The sequence below is a fragment of the Typopeltis vanoorti genome, chromosome 26 (genome assembly GCF_054136105.1).
Source record: "Typopeltis vanoorti isolate ZY-2024b chromosome 26, IOZ_Tvanoo_1.0, whole genome shotgun sequence".
In the NCBI taxonomy this organism is placed as follows: domain Eukaryota; kingdom Metazoa; phylum Arthropoda; class Arachnida; order Uropygi; family Thelyphonidae; genus Typopeltis; species Typopeltis vanoorti.
Window position 1 is genome coordinate 20,627,693 of NC_143574.1, and position 15,576 is coordinate 20,643,268.

At 35.3% G+C, this 15,576-nt stretch overlaps 1 protein-coding gene across 4 annotated transcripts in view; it reads right to left on the bottom strand.

Moving 5' to 3' along the window:
- Positions 1-15,576, bottom strand: part of Aldh-III (Aldehyde dehydrogenase type III) — a 199,302-nt gene that overhangs the window by 88,415 nt on the left and 95,311 nt on the right. For all 4 annotated transcript variants that reach the window (XM_090415160.1, XM_090415161.1, XM_090415163.1 and 1 more), the window contains exon 3: positions 11,291-11,434. In XM_090415160.1, the coding sequence (XP_090271286.1) occupies positions 11,291-11,434 (144 nt within the window). The remainder of the gene's footprint in view (positions 1-11,290; positions 11,435-15,576) is intronic.

The following is a 15,576-nucleotide window of genomic DNA, read 5'->3' on the forward strand; positions in this document are numbered from 1 at the left end:
ATGTGAAAAGAAGAATAAGAGTGAGAGCAGTTATGAAATATTATTATGTGACACCTCCGGGGAGTCCAAAGACTCATCTAGGAAAAGTGTGCTAACAGCATCGAACGATTTCACCTTCCAACTACTAACCATGCTCAAACTTGCTTAACTTTTTGCGTGAGCCATTAGTAGCAGAGGCTCTACCAATCGACCAACCTTTGCTGGCAATATATAAAGCTGCGGACAGAAAAGTAATGAGTATTGTGTGGAAAGCTAAGTCCGAGTATGCAAAGAAATTGGCCACGCATGCTAAAGGCAATCCAAAAGAATTTTATAATTATGCTGCAAGCAAAAGAAAGAATGAATGTGAAAGAATAACTTTATTGAATGCAGATGGTACTCTAGTATTGGAAGCTAATGAGATTGTTCAGTTAACAAGTGCTCACTTTGCTAAAATATATCAACCAGGTGTATGTAACATGGTGCACAGTGCTACTGCTACATTGGATGAAGAGTTAGAGGTGCATGAAAATGAGGTTGAAGAGCTGTTGCATAACCTGGATAAGAATTGGTCAATAGCAACAGATGGAATATTAGCCAGTTTGCTAAAGGAATGTTCAGCTGAATTGGTTAAGTCTTTCACATGTTTGTATAACTTGAGTCTCAACTCAGGAATCGAAGGAATGTATGATAGTTCTATTGTACAAGGGTGGTGCAAACACTGATCTGTCTAACTACCGACCTATCAGTATCTCTGGTGTGGTAGTGAAGATTTTTAGAGAAGTTGGTAAGAACTTGCATACGAAAATGGGTAGATAAACAAGTTATACTCTGCAAGGAGCAATATGGGTTTACTAAAGGAAGGTCACATTTTAGCAATTTGCTCCTATTTTATAACAATGTTATGGCTGAGTTGGATAAAGGCAATGGATATATTATGATAATGTTGGATTTTTCTAAGGCATTTGATGACTTCTAAGGCCGGAACAGGCCATGCTAGGCCTAAATCCTTGATACGCATGATGATGATTTGACAGGATACCAAACAAAAGGCTGTTGCATAAACTGGATAATATGGGATTGAAATATAAACTCTTGACTTGGCATAGTGGTGGATGAGGGAATGGTTGACAGACATATCAAAAAGTGGTATACAGTGAGTGTACTACTGTATAGATGTCATTAATGTATAGATTGAAGAATAATGGCCCAAGGACTGAACCTTGAGGTACTCCACCAGAAAGGGCCTAACATGTGCAATTGTTTGCTGATGATGAAAGAATAGACAGGACAATCAGGGATGCTACTGATATTCAGCACTTACAAAATTATTTGAATAAGCTGGAAATTTGGGCAAATGAAAATGGCTATCAGTTTAATGTTAGTAAGCGTAAAGTTATGCACTTTGGCGTGATGAGATTTCCAGCAGCATATTATATTAATAGGATAATGCAACAAGAAACTGAGGAGGCAAGGGATCTCGGCATATTGATGGATAGCAATTTGAAGTTCAAAGGTCACACAGCAAAAGTTGCAAATACAGCTCAGAAGATAATTACGATGTTGAAGCGAACCTTGACATCTAAGGATAAGAAAGTCATTTTGCCTCTTTATAAGGCTTTGATAAGACTGATAAGACCATACCTGGTCTTATCAGTCTTACTGTGTAGAGATCTGGTCTCCTGGATTCCAAGGGGATAAAGAAGGAGAACAGATTGTGAGTATGTGGATTACAGACTCTGGTTAACAGGAGAAAGAGGGGGTGATATGATAGAGGTCTATAAACTTTTGAATCGGTGTTATAGGATATCGTCAGATGTAATTTTTTGTTGTATGGAAGGTGGGGAGAGAACATAGAGGCATCCATGGAAGTTAAATTTGTTCACAGTGAAGAAAGGGATGAGCTAGGTTTTTCTCTCACAAAGTAGTGAGTGAGTGGAATAGTTTGCCTTTACAGGTAGTGAGTGCATCTAGCGTGAACAAATTTAAGGGAAGATATGACAGCTGGTTTGGATGATTTATAGCCACCCTTGATGAGTCCTTCACCCTATGGAGGTTTCAAATAATAATAATAATTTTTAAAAAAAATTCTTCAACATATTCATTATTTCTTCAAATCATCAACATATCTGAGCCTGACTTGGGGGCTTTCGGCTTGATGAATATAGAGCTTGTTGCTCAAAGTCTTCCATGTAAAACTTAGCTATTGTGGGGGAAAGTTACGAGCCTATGACCATACCTTTATTTTGGAAAAAACTATGTTGAGAGAATAAATCCATGAGGCAAGCAAAAATCTAGCAATTACCCAAAACATTTTACAACTAAAATTAGAGCTATCGAGCTACATAAATCCCAATATTTGGGATATTCACTCTGCAAGGCATGTGTTATGTAAAAACAAAGTTCCAAAGACTGAAAGAACAAGAAAGCAACAGACAATCCAGATGCCATGCCCAGAGGAGCAGGCAATCACAAACAAGCAAAGTAAGGAGCAACCAACCACCAACGAACCACGGCCAAGTTATTACCACATCCAGTTACAACCTGGAGAATTCTTGCTTCTGCAAAAAAAGGCTTAACCTTAAAAAGGTAAAACTTTTTTTTGCACCAAGGTCAGTAAACAAACTAGACTTTATGTACCAATTGAAAGAGGTCTAAAATCCCTCCCCTCCAATGTAGCTGATAAAACATATGGAAACATACTAACTAATAAAAAGTTAAGTTGCAATTTAACCAAAGCAGAAAAATTAGTCCTTAAAGGAATAACCAAGACATCATTATCAAGGCAGACAAAGGCAATGCTACCATCATTCTTGATCAGACAGCATACCTTGAATACATGAACTGACTGATATCTGACCACAACATGTACCAATTGGTTAACTACAATTCTACAAACTGCATCAAAAAGAAAATAACAGAATTAATCAAGTAAGTGATCACATTACCAGAGGAAAACAATTCAAAACCTATTACCTCATTATGCCTGTGCATCCAGAATTTATGGCCTGCCTAAATTACATAAAACAAACACAACACTATGATCGATAGTTGAAGAAATCGACAGTACCAATTATCACTTAGCCAAGAAACCAGTGGCTACACTCAAGGAATTGGTAGGACATTCCATCTCCTACATAAAAAATAGATAACACATCATCTACAAAATTAAAAACATCACGCTCAACAAAAATCTATTAGTCAGCTTTGACAACTGCCCTTTTCACTAATGTCCTGATCAATACTATTCTTCTCATACAGAAGATATTTCCACCTGATATCACAGCCCTCTTCACCCATGTGTTTTGCTCTGGGGATTCAATGTGGCACACAATAATTTCTACCTGCAAAAATAAGGTAGAGCCATGGGTTCACCACTCCCACCCCCTTTACTATAGTTAACTTTTACAGGGAATATTTTGAGCAATGAGCTCTATATTCAGCAAGCCAAATGTCCAAGGTCTGACTCAAATATGTTGATGATATTTTTGCCATTTGGCCCCATGGTGGCAAAACATTAAATACATTCCTAAGCCACCTGAACCAACTACACAAACATATCCAAATTTCCCATCAAGATTGAAAACAATAACTCTCTTCTTTTTAGACTCTTGTCACGCATCTTCCCTCATGCGGCCTTCATTCACAGTTTACTGTAAACATACAGCCTATAAAATTCATACTACCATCCAACACAAAAATAGAGGGACATCAGCTCCCAACCAGAGCCTTAACAATTTGCTCCAATGAGCAGGCACTGAAAAAGGAATATGAAATTATTAGCCAAATGTTTATAAAAAATGACAACAACAAAAAACAGTTCACAAGATTCTCCACAATAACACCATTAAACAAAAAAAGATTATATAAGAATGCCATAGTCATACCATATACATTAAGGGAATATCAGAAAAAATAGATAGAACGCTACATAAATACAACATTAAGGTAATATGAACCTTCAAACCTCTTGCAAAATTAAAAAGTGCAATTACCTCATCCAAAAATCCTCTTCGTTACCTTGCCCACCTAGGGTTTACAAAATTCACTGCACCTGCAACCTACCTCCATAAAGAAAACTGGGTGCACCATTCAAATAAGAGAAGACAAACAAACGCCACATTAAATTCCTCCACTATGGTAAAACAGGTAAAACCTGTTAGACCATGTACTTCAACATGCCACAGAATCAACTGGAAAGGCACCAAGTCGCTACACTCCACCAAACCTGGTCTGAAATAAAGTTCAAGGAAGCTTGCAAGATGCTGAAGCATCATCCGAATCTAAACAAGAATGACGCATTAGTATTGTGAAGACTCTGGAGGACTCATCTGCAACCTATATGGCTTCCAGAACATGATGGCAGAACCCCCCTCAACACAAGAAAACCTTAATATAAGAGGATGGTAGAGATGTGTGTAATGTAATTCCACTATAAAACTGCATGATAAAGACATTATCATGTATTTTACGCTATAAAATATGATAAAGACATTAGATCCAAGTAATGGTAGTTTGGAAGACAGAAAAGTAAAAAAAAAAGACTTAGGAGATGTAGACTGAAGCAAAAGGAAGAAAGCATAGAAAAAGAATTAGGATGAAATAATGTTTTTATTTGTGTAGTTTTTTTTATCATCTATATATTATTATACTTATATGTAAAAACTTATTATAGTTATATATACATATAAGTATAAACATATTATACTTATATACGTACGATAGTCTCTGACTCCATAGAGATCGGGTGTTGATAATAATAATAATAAATTTATTTTGTTAATTAATTTATATTTATGTATAATTTTTATTATTTTCACTAGAGGTCAGGCTAGGATTAATAAAGTAAATGATTAACAAAGCATTTAGATTTATCTTACTTTTGTGTAGTGTCATGTAGCTTCTATCCTGGGCATATGTATGTTTTCGTGATGATGACCTCGATACAGATGTCAAAACAATGAGTGTTATTTTCATAATTAGAAGTAAAGTGATTATAACTAACATGTGTTTCTGTCTCCATAAATTCTTCACAAATGTATACATAATGTATACACTATCCTACTGAAAGGTCAGAGGATACTTCTCTGATTATAGGAAAATGAATGCAACCATTGGCACACCCAGGGAGAAAGCCAACGGGCCCTGCCCCCTCCTCCCCCCCCCCCAAAAAAGGAAAAAACACTAGAAAAATTCCAAAAATCTTTGCCTAATCAAAATTCTTTTTTTTTTAAATTTATGTTGTGTCATGTCTTCTATTTCTATGCTACTTATGAATTAGTGGTCACATAAGGTGGGAATACTTTATAGCGCTCGGGAATCATGGCAGCTGTGAACGCAAGGTGAACAAAGTAGTGCTCGGGCACTACTTCGTTTGCCCGAGCCATGCCAGAGGAAATCATGGGTATCATGTATTGGCGATCAATGCAGATGCTCAGTCATAGCTCGTATGCAATGCATAGTGCATATTCTCAAATCATCTACTCAATCACCCTCCCCCTCCTCCCCAAGATGAAATCTTGAGTGCTCAGCCCCCTCCAAGATTAAATCCTGAGTGCACCACTGGATGTAACTGTGCAATATGTTTGTTTGGAGATGCAAACAATTATGAAATATGAAATTTTGTGGCCTATAAACATCAGTAGTTCACTCAAAATTCTGTTCAATGTTGTATATCAAAAAAAACTACACAGAATGAGTGAACAGCAGCATTTGAGGTAAATAACATATTATTAGGGAAAATTGTCTGTTCATGAAATTAAGCAGTCTAAGTCTTTGCTCAAAATATGCTGAAGAAGAAGTGGATATATACAAGTAACTTGAGCCTAAAATACTGACTGATCCCTAAACACTTTGAATTTTGAGACACAGACAGCACTACAAGTAATGCTGTATCCCCACAATACATGAATTTTCGTGGAAGAGCTAAATCCAAAGCTTTGTTAATAATGCCAAATACACACTATCAATTGCCATGCAAGGAACACAGAAACCTGGACCATGGAATAATGAAAATTAGTTGTGTGGAATTATAAGTCATGTTACATGCTCTTAGTTCTAATGGATCCATTTTAATATGGAAGATGAATAGAGTGACATGGGGTTGGTTCTCTGATACCAAACATCTTTGTTGCAATTTTATGGAAATGGTCCTCATCCTTCAAATATGGCAAAAAAATTAGTGTTAACACAGTGATCTATTTGGGATATCTTACTTTTACAACAGGCAATGGCTTTTAACAAATGATACCATATGTATATATACAGGGTGTTCGGGATAAATTTGACATATTTATAATTAATTATATTTTTCCGTAAGTTACATGTATTAACACACACTTCTCTTCATTTAAAAGTTTGGACCCTTCTTCATTCATATACAAGATGTCAGAAAGGATGGATAGCTGGAACCCACCTGAATCATGGAAGAGAATAACTTGTATCATGATGATTCGTGCCCGCCATCAAAATAAGGATATTACGACTGCTGCCCAATGCTTCCTGAATACAGTAAAAACAATCAGGCATGAACTAGAGACTTGCAATGGTGACTACGAGGATGTAGCAAGAAGAAAGATCCCTAGCAGACGATCTGATTGCGTTCGTACAGCAGAATTCCTCGCAAATCTGCAGGAACAGGTGTTGAAGAACCCTGGCATTGGAATTCGGGCTTTGTTCGTGGAGTTGCTAACTGTAGTCAAGCCCTGGATAACAAGGGTAGCCAATGGTAGGCCGTATGTATGGCAGCAGGATTCGGCCCCTTGCCACACCTCTGGGAAAAGTCAAAAATGGTTGTCTGAAAATTTCTACGACTTCACCAGTCCAAATGTTTGGCCTCCAAACTCCCCAGACCTTAACCCCATGGATTATTTTGTATGGGGCGCAGTTGAAAAAGACACCAATCGCACTTCCAGTAATACAAAAGCCCAGTTAATGGATAAAATTAAAACAGTTTTTGCGGCCCTTCCCAGGGAGACTGTAGCATCAGCTTGTTCGAGGTTCCGAAGCAGAATTGAAGCTGTGATCGATGCTAATGGTGGTTATTTTGAGTAAATCTTGTTGATAGTATTGTAATTAACTCTGCCTGTAATGTTTTTTTGTCAATTCATTAAATTTAATAGATACAAAGAAGATTTTCTTTTTCCTTACGAAACTGTCAAATTTATCCCGAACACCCTGTATATATATATATTTTTTTTTTTTCAAAATTCATTTTTACTCGGTTGGAATATTATAAAAAAGGTTTAATGACTGTTACCGAGAGATAAAAAGATGACAAGATATATTTAAAAAGATACTACTAGTTTACTAGTTTCGTTACATGAACATCCTCAGGTATCACAATCAAAGAAGTGTATAAAAAAAATTACAGAGACTTAAAATTGTACTAACAGAACAAGTATAAAAAGACAGTAGCGTGTTTGAAAAAAATGCAAGTATGAGTTCCAAACAAACGAATACTATGCGCTGTCGCGAGTGCGCCAGTACTGAACAGAAGCAACGTGTGCATCAGAGAGATTGTAACTCAGGCTGTTGTTGATATGAGAGGAATCTAGAGAAATTTCTCTAGATTCAACAATCTTTCTTTCGAGTTCATCGTAGCACACATGGATGTTAGAAGTTTGAGTCCAGTTTACAATGTGCTGGTGGCCTTCGTCTGAGTTAGCTGAAAAGAGAACATGGCTAGAGAGAGCGCTAGCTCTAGTCCTGTTATAGGAGATATCTCTACGGTGTTCATTCAAACGTAGAAGGATGGATTTAGCAGTCTGTCCATAGTATGGCTTTCCGCAATCACACAAAATCTTGTACACTCCTGGGAACTGAGTAGGAAGATGTTTATGTTTGCTAAGTAATGAACGAAGTTTTGGAAGCGTAGTGAAGCACGTTTTGAAGTTAAATTTCTTGAGAATCTTGGCCAGTTTTGGTGAAAGAGAGCTGATGTAATGCAAGGAGATGAAGGCTCTTGGGGAAGAGGGATCTTCAGAAGTAGTTGAGTGCCTGGGGGAAAGAAATTTGTCAATTTTCTTTGGAGAGAAACTATTGTTAATAAACGTTTTTTTAAGAAAACGGAGTTCATTTTCAATTTCTGTTTCTTCTGTAAGTAATGATTTGGCTCGGTGAGCTAAAGTGGAAATAATACCACATTTTTGTGGGGGATAGTGATGGGAGGAAGCATGAAGGTATCTGTCAGTGTGAGTAGGCTTTCTAAAAATTGAGATTTTAATGCTCTCAGCACATCTGGTCAGTTTGAGGTCTAAAAAGGGAAGGCAGTCATCTGATTCCAGTTCGAAGGTGAAAGAGATTTCTTCATGGCACTTGTTTAGGTGGTCTAAAAATAAATAGAGGTTATTGACACCGTCTTCCCAGATGAGGAAAATATCATCAATATAGCAGTACCAGACTTTTGGTTTCAAGTGAAAGGAGTTAATAGCTTTTTCTTCAAAATCGTTGAGAAATATATCCGCAAGAATCAGAGAGAATGGGCTGCCCATAGCCAGACCTGAGTTTTGTAAGTAGATCTTGTTATCATATTTGAAGTATCCTGACTTTATGCAATGGGAGAGAAGAGCAAATCTCTCTCCAAATATCTAGCGAGTTTTCTAAGAAATCTTTCTGGAATTTCCTCTTCACATATTAAAAACTCTGCAGATTTTGTTTCTAAAATCAAGGACATCAAACTTAAAAAAACAGATTTAATGGCCAGTTTTGATATTGTTTCTCTCTTTACAAATGTACCTGCTCAAGAAGTCCTCGATCTTCTCAAGAACAAATTATCAAAAAAACTCTTTGCTCTTCTCTCCCATTACATAAAGTCAGGATACTTCAAATATGATAACAAGATCTACTTACAAAACTCAGGTCTAGCTATGGGCAGTCCACTCTCTCCGATTCTTGCGGATATATTTCTCAACGATTTTGAAGAAAAAGCTATTAACTCCTTTCGCTTTAAACCAAAAGTCTGGTACCGCTATATTGATGATATTTTCCTCATCTGGGACGACAGTGTCAATAACCTCTATTTATTTTTAGACCACCTAAACAAGTGCCATGAAAAAATCTCTTTCACCTTCGAACTGGAATCAGATGACTGCCTTCCCTTTTTAGACTTCAAACTTACCAGATGTGCTGAGAGCATTAAAATCTCAATTTTTAGAAAGCCTACTCACACTGACAGATACCTTAATGCTTCCTCCCATCACTATCCCCCACAAAAATGTGGTATTATTTCCACTTTAGCTCACCGAGCCAAATCATTACTTACAGAAGAAACAGAAATTGAAAATGAACTCTGTTTTCTTAAAAAAACGTTTATTAACAATGGTTTCTCTCCAAAGAAAATTGACAAATTTCTTTCCCCCAGGCACTCAACTACTTCTGAAGATCTCTCTTCCCCAAGAGCCTTCATCTCCTTGCCTTACATCAGCTCTCTTTCACCAAAACTGGCCAAGATTCTCAAGAAATTTAACTTCAAAACATGCTTCACTACGCTTCCAAAACTTCATTCATTACTTAGCAAACATAAACAGAAACATCTTCCTACTCAGTTCCCAGGAGTGTACAAGATTTTGTGTGATTGCGGAAAGCCATACTATGGACAGACTGCTAAATCCATCCTTCTACGTTTGGATTAACACCGTAGAGATATCTCCTATAACAGGACTAGAGCTAGCGCTCTCTCTAGCCACGTTCTCTTTTCAGCTAACTCAGACGAAGGCCGCCAGCACATTGTAAACTGGACTCAAGCTTCTAACATCCATGTGTGCTACAATGAACTCAAAAGAAAGATTGTTGAATCTAGAGAAATTTCTCTAGATTCCTCTCATATCAACAACAGCCTGAGTTACAATCTCTCTGATGCACACGTTGCTTCTGTTCAGTACTGGCGAACTCGCAACAGCGCATAGTATTCGTTTGTTTTGAACTCATACTTGCATTTTTTTCAAACACGCTACTGTCTTTTTATACTTGTTCTGTTAGTACAATTTTAAGTCTCTGTAATTTTTTTATACACTTCTTTGATTGTGATACCTGAGTATGTTCATGTAACGAAACTAGTAAACTAGTAGTATCTTTTTAAATATATCTTGTCATCTTTTTATCTCTCGGTAACAGTCATTAAACCTTATATATATATATATATATATATATATATATATATATATATTATGAAAAAGCTTTAATGACTGATACCGAGAGATAAAAAGATGTCATCTTTTTATCTCTCGGTAACAGTTATTAAACCTTTTATATATATATATATATATATATATTATGAAAAAGCTTTAATGACTGATACCGAGAGATAAAAAGATGACATGATATATTTGAAAAGATACTACTAGTACACTAGTTTCATTGAATTGATCAACATCTTCAGGTATCACAATCAAAGAAGTATATAAAGAATTACAGAGACTTAAAATTGTAATAACTGAACAAGTAAAAAAAGACAGTAGTCACTACTGTCTTTCTGTACTTGTTCTGTTACTGTAAACTTGTTCTGTTACTTGTTCTGTTACAAGTAAAAAAAGACAGTAGTCACTACTGTCTTTTTGTACTTGTTCTGTTATTACAATTTTAAGTCTCTGTAATTCTTTATATACTTCTTTGATTGTGATACCTGAAGATGTTGATCAATTCAACGAAACTAGTGTACTAGTAGTATCTTTTCAAATATATCATGTCACCTTTTTATCTCTCGGTATCAGTCATTAAAGCTTTTTCATATTCCAACGGAGTAAAAATGAATTCTGAAAAAATATATGTGTGTGTGTGTGTGTGTATGTGGTTCCCATTAATGAAGGAATATTAGTAAACCTATAGCATATTTGTACTGTGGGTGGGCTAAGGATTTTTTCCTATTTTTTATCGATTTTTTGTAATTTTTTTTTTACATAGTTTGGAAACTGCTCTAGAGACTAAACATGACTTTTTCAAGCCACTTCAGGCTCCCAATAAGCTGGGTGGTGACATTCCATCTGAACTGTCCTCATATAATTTATACTAAGATTCAGAACAACTCAGCCATATCTTAACAGCATTTAGAGATGGCATGAAAAAATGAGGGCTATACTAACCTTCAAATATTTATAGCAGAGGAGAAAAAAAAAAAAAAATCAGAAAGTACAAATGTAAGGTAAAACACGAAATGGGTATTGCAGAATGATAATGAAGAAACTGTTTCTTCAAACGCATGACATCTGAAAATTAACATTCTTTCATTAAGATTGAGAATTTTTTTAAAAAAGATTATCATGCTATAAAGATATTTAAAAATTAAAGCTTAACTAGTTGACCACAAAATTCTTGCCTTTCTCAAATCTTCATACAATGCTTTTGTTATCTTCTCCTCATTTTCATCACACATGCGACAAAGATTCTTCAGCTGTTCGATACGAAAATCTAAAGATCTTGTAGAACCTCTAGTAAAAGCAGCTCGTACACTGGCTATCACCTGTAAATGCATAACACTTGTTCCATATATAATTGCTACTCTACACATAAAAGAATTTGCCTCTCACATCTAGCATGCACATGAATACACATAGCATGAGCATGCACATTTATAAATTTATATCAGTTTCTCAAACAAAAACCTTTCAATACTATGATGAATTATATATATACATAATTTATAGTGCTGACTTTTTTTAAAAAATCAAAAGTGATTATAATGATACATCAGAAGATTTAAGGAAGGAGATATTCAGTTGTTTGCGATAATGCATAACTAGGGAGGGGAACAGTTGATAAAGGTGATCAGATATCCTACAGGACGATTTATATAAATTAGCAGTGTGGCCAAAGGATTGATAATTGATATCAATTATCAATCCTTTGCCTACATTAAATTGAAAATATCAACATTAAATTGATAATTGTTATCAATTTAATTGAAAAATGTAAGGTTAATGAATCAGGATGAAAAGATGACATACTTTATATCATTGATAATAGCAAATTATAGGAAATTGACAAGGCTAGAGATATGGGGGTGATGATGGATAGAGATCTGAAGTTCAGAGGAAATGTTGCAAGGGATGACAAAATAGCTAAGAGAATTATTTGGATGTTGAACACACTAACAAAGAAAGATAGGGAGGTTATTATCATTCTTTATAAAGTTTTGATTTGGCCACATCTTGACTACTGTGCACAGATTTGGTCACTTGGGTTTCTTGGAGACCAGGAGGTAATGGAGAGGATTCAGAAACAAATGACCAAGCTAGTGACAGGTCTGTGGAATGCTCTCTACGAGGATAGATTGAGGTTGCAGAATTTGGCTGATGGGAAAAGGAGATGAAAGAAGCTTTATAAGTTACTGAAGGGATTCTATAAGATTGATACAAAAGGAATTTTTCAATACATGAGTAGTAAGGGTGAGAACAAAGGGCGAATACTGAAAGTTGTGTAAGAGTGTGGTTGATAAGGATGTGTAGGCTAGGTTTTTTGCTTGGAGAATGGTGAATGAGTGGAATGGATTGCCAAAGATAATTGTGACTACCACAGTAGCGAACAAGTTTAAGGAGATGCATGATAGGTATCGTGTGAATAAGGTTAGTGTGGGTCTCCCACAATGAGTCTTGGCTCCATGGAGATAACCATATAATAATAATATAATTATAGGGAAGAGATTTACTATTTTATTTTTAACTATTTCCATGAATGCCTCAATAGATGTGATTATCTAGAATATTGCATGTGTTGTCCTTTTACAATGGTACATTGCACTTTGATTGGAAAAGGCCTAAGTTTGATTCATGTCATGGTGAGAGGAATCTTTATATGTTTTTTTTTCAGTTGAAAGCAAGTTAGCCAATCTTATATGGAGGTAGCAGGATTTTTTCTCCCAGAAACTCAGGTTTTTCATCTCATGTACAGATAAATCAGCCTTCAGAACACACACAATTTGCAGACAAAAATACTAATGAGGTGGTGGGCAGTAGATGGCATTGGTGTAGGTGATGATGATGGTGGTGGTGGTGGTTCACTATGGTTGGTGGATTATGTAGAGGAGACAGAACTGTAGAGTAGGTAAGTTTTAAAAGAGGTATACTGTGAGTAGACATATCGATACAAAATTAATAACTGAAAAAACTCACGTACAACGATTATTTAATAGTATAATTTTCACCTGTATGTCACAGGCATCTTCAGTACATTAAGCTCAAATTAAACAATAACTGACAATTCCAAAAAACGCCATCTAAGTAGCTTACGTCTATCCACTTTATGGGAGATAGTACTTTACAAATCAGCTAATCTTTCCTAACTTTTTATTGCATTGATTTTTTTTTTTTTTTTTTTTTTTTTTTTTTTTTTTTTTTTTTTTTTAAGGAAAGTTATTGACCTTTTTTTAGTTATCTTACATCAGCTACTTAGGTGGCACTTTTTGGAATTGTCAGTTAGTGTTTAATTTGAGCTTACTGTACTGAAGATGCCTGTGACACACAGGTGAAAATTATACTATTAAATAATCTTTGTACGTGAGTTTTTTTCCGTTATTAATTTTGTATCAATTGTAGAGTAGGTGCCCTCCCTCAATGAGTCTTTGGACTACTTGAAAGCATCACATAATAATAATAATAATGACAATGAAAAAAAGAAACAAAATGCCATGGTGTAGATTTTCATTGGTGGTGCAATTTTAAACTGTAGTCTCAACATAAGGTTGCTAGTATGTAAGTACGATGAAATGAAGGATATGTACAGTTCAAGTGGAGGGACAGGCAAGCAAATGACTACTGAGCCTTTGGCTTTTTATTTTTATGCCGTCTTTAACTAGAAGAATCAATGTTAAGAATCCAAGTACAATGTGTTTACTAATGGTGACTATTGGGACTAACTGAGCATCACAAAAAATTACTTGCAGAATCACTGTGTAACGGAGATCATTTAAAAAAGAAAAAATGAATTGTTTCTTTAAGTTGCTATTATAAAGATATTATTAATATTCGTGACACCTTCAAGGAGTCCGAAGATTCATTGCAGGAGGACACCTACTATACAACACTCCATCTCCACTATTGCACCGACCCTCTACTACCAATCACCTACATCAACGCCATCTACTGCCCACATCCACCACCACCATAGCTAGTATTTTTGTCTGTAAATTGCATGTGTTCTAAAGGGCCGATTTGTCTGTATGTGGGATGAAAAATCCGAGTTTCCGGGAGAAAAAAAACTCTGCTACCTCCGTATGAGATTGGCTAACTCACCTTCAAGATATACATGAAATTTCCTTTTTCAAGAAAACATGTATATAAAAATAACAGTAAATTATATTATACTTTAATGTGCCTGTAGTATATCTCGGTGGAAATGGTGTTTGCATCCATAGCAGTATGCCAAACGAAAAAAAAAAAAAAAGACTTGCAAGTTTGATTCTAGTTGCTGACTAGAAGAACTTTTTCAAAATCTTTCTCTGATTACTTCCTAAGTTAGTCAGTCACACTCTCAGAAACTAAGGTTTTAAAGCAATGAGATGGTGGTAACTGTTCACCATACTCCACTCCACTAATAAAAAACTGATTCAATGATTATGTTTACAAATGTTGAATTTTTTTTTTGTTTTTGAACAGACTTCCAAAAAAATTAAACACATTTTTCATTTGCATTTTTGTTTAAGTTCTTAAAAATAAATCCTGTAAAGCCTTTTATATTTTAAAGGATAGACAGAGCTCCATTAGCCTTAACTATTTGAAGGCTTGTTCAAAATTACATTTTTCAAGGATTTTTATAAATATAAAAGTATATATTTTTATATTAATTGTTCATTTTTTTTTGCTGACTAGAATTCATTAATTTCATTTCACTTTTTTCTTTTTTTTTCTTTCCTCCAGGAAGCCTCTTTAAGTTCAAAATAAATGCAACTAACAATGTCATGGAAATTTTGCTTGCCCATTCTGGAAAAATATGAAGTGCGGAAGACAGTTTATAGCAGGAAAATACAGTAACTGCAAGATGCATTATCTCTGCCTCATAAAGACAAATATAAGCAATGCAAGGGAAAAGAATCATCCAAATGAAAGGGAGGGAAGAGAAAAAATTATTCATATTTACTACTGGAAGAAAGTTGCAAAAGAGTTAAAGCTAGATAACCAGGAAGGGAATACCCAATGAACTAAAAGGAACATGGAGAACTATCCAGAGTTCTAACCTAATATACAGTGCTCACTTTTGCAAAGTGACCCTCCAGCTGACAATTTGAATTCAACCAGTGCTTTCTTTATTGGCTGAAACCAAAAAATACTCTATATATGAAAATTCATGCGTGGATCATCATAGCACATTCACATCACCCAGTTTAACAAGACTCCTGCTGCTTTCATCCAGAAACCACAATAAAAGTCAACAGTAAACTACTGCAACATCAACGCAACAGTACAAAAATAAGAGGACTTAATATATAAAGCATTGATGTAAAAGTGATGGGGCTAGAGAGGAGCCACAGAAATAACATTGGATTAAATAAAAAAAGCATGAGGGTCACTTTGCAAAAGTGAGGTATGAAAATGCCCACAGTATTATGCATATCCAACTAAAATAAATTCCCATGATTTTCATGAATATGCTTTAATTTTATGTATGTTA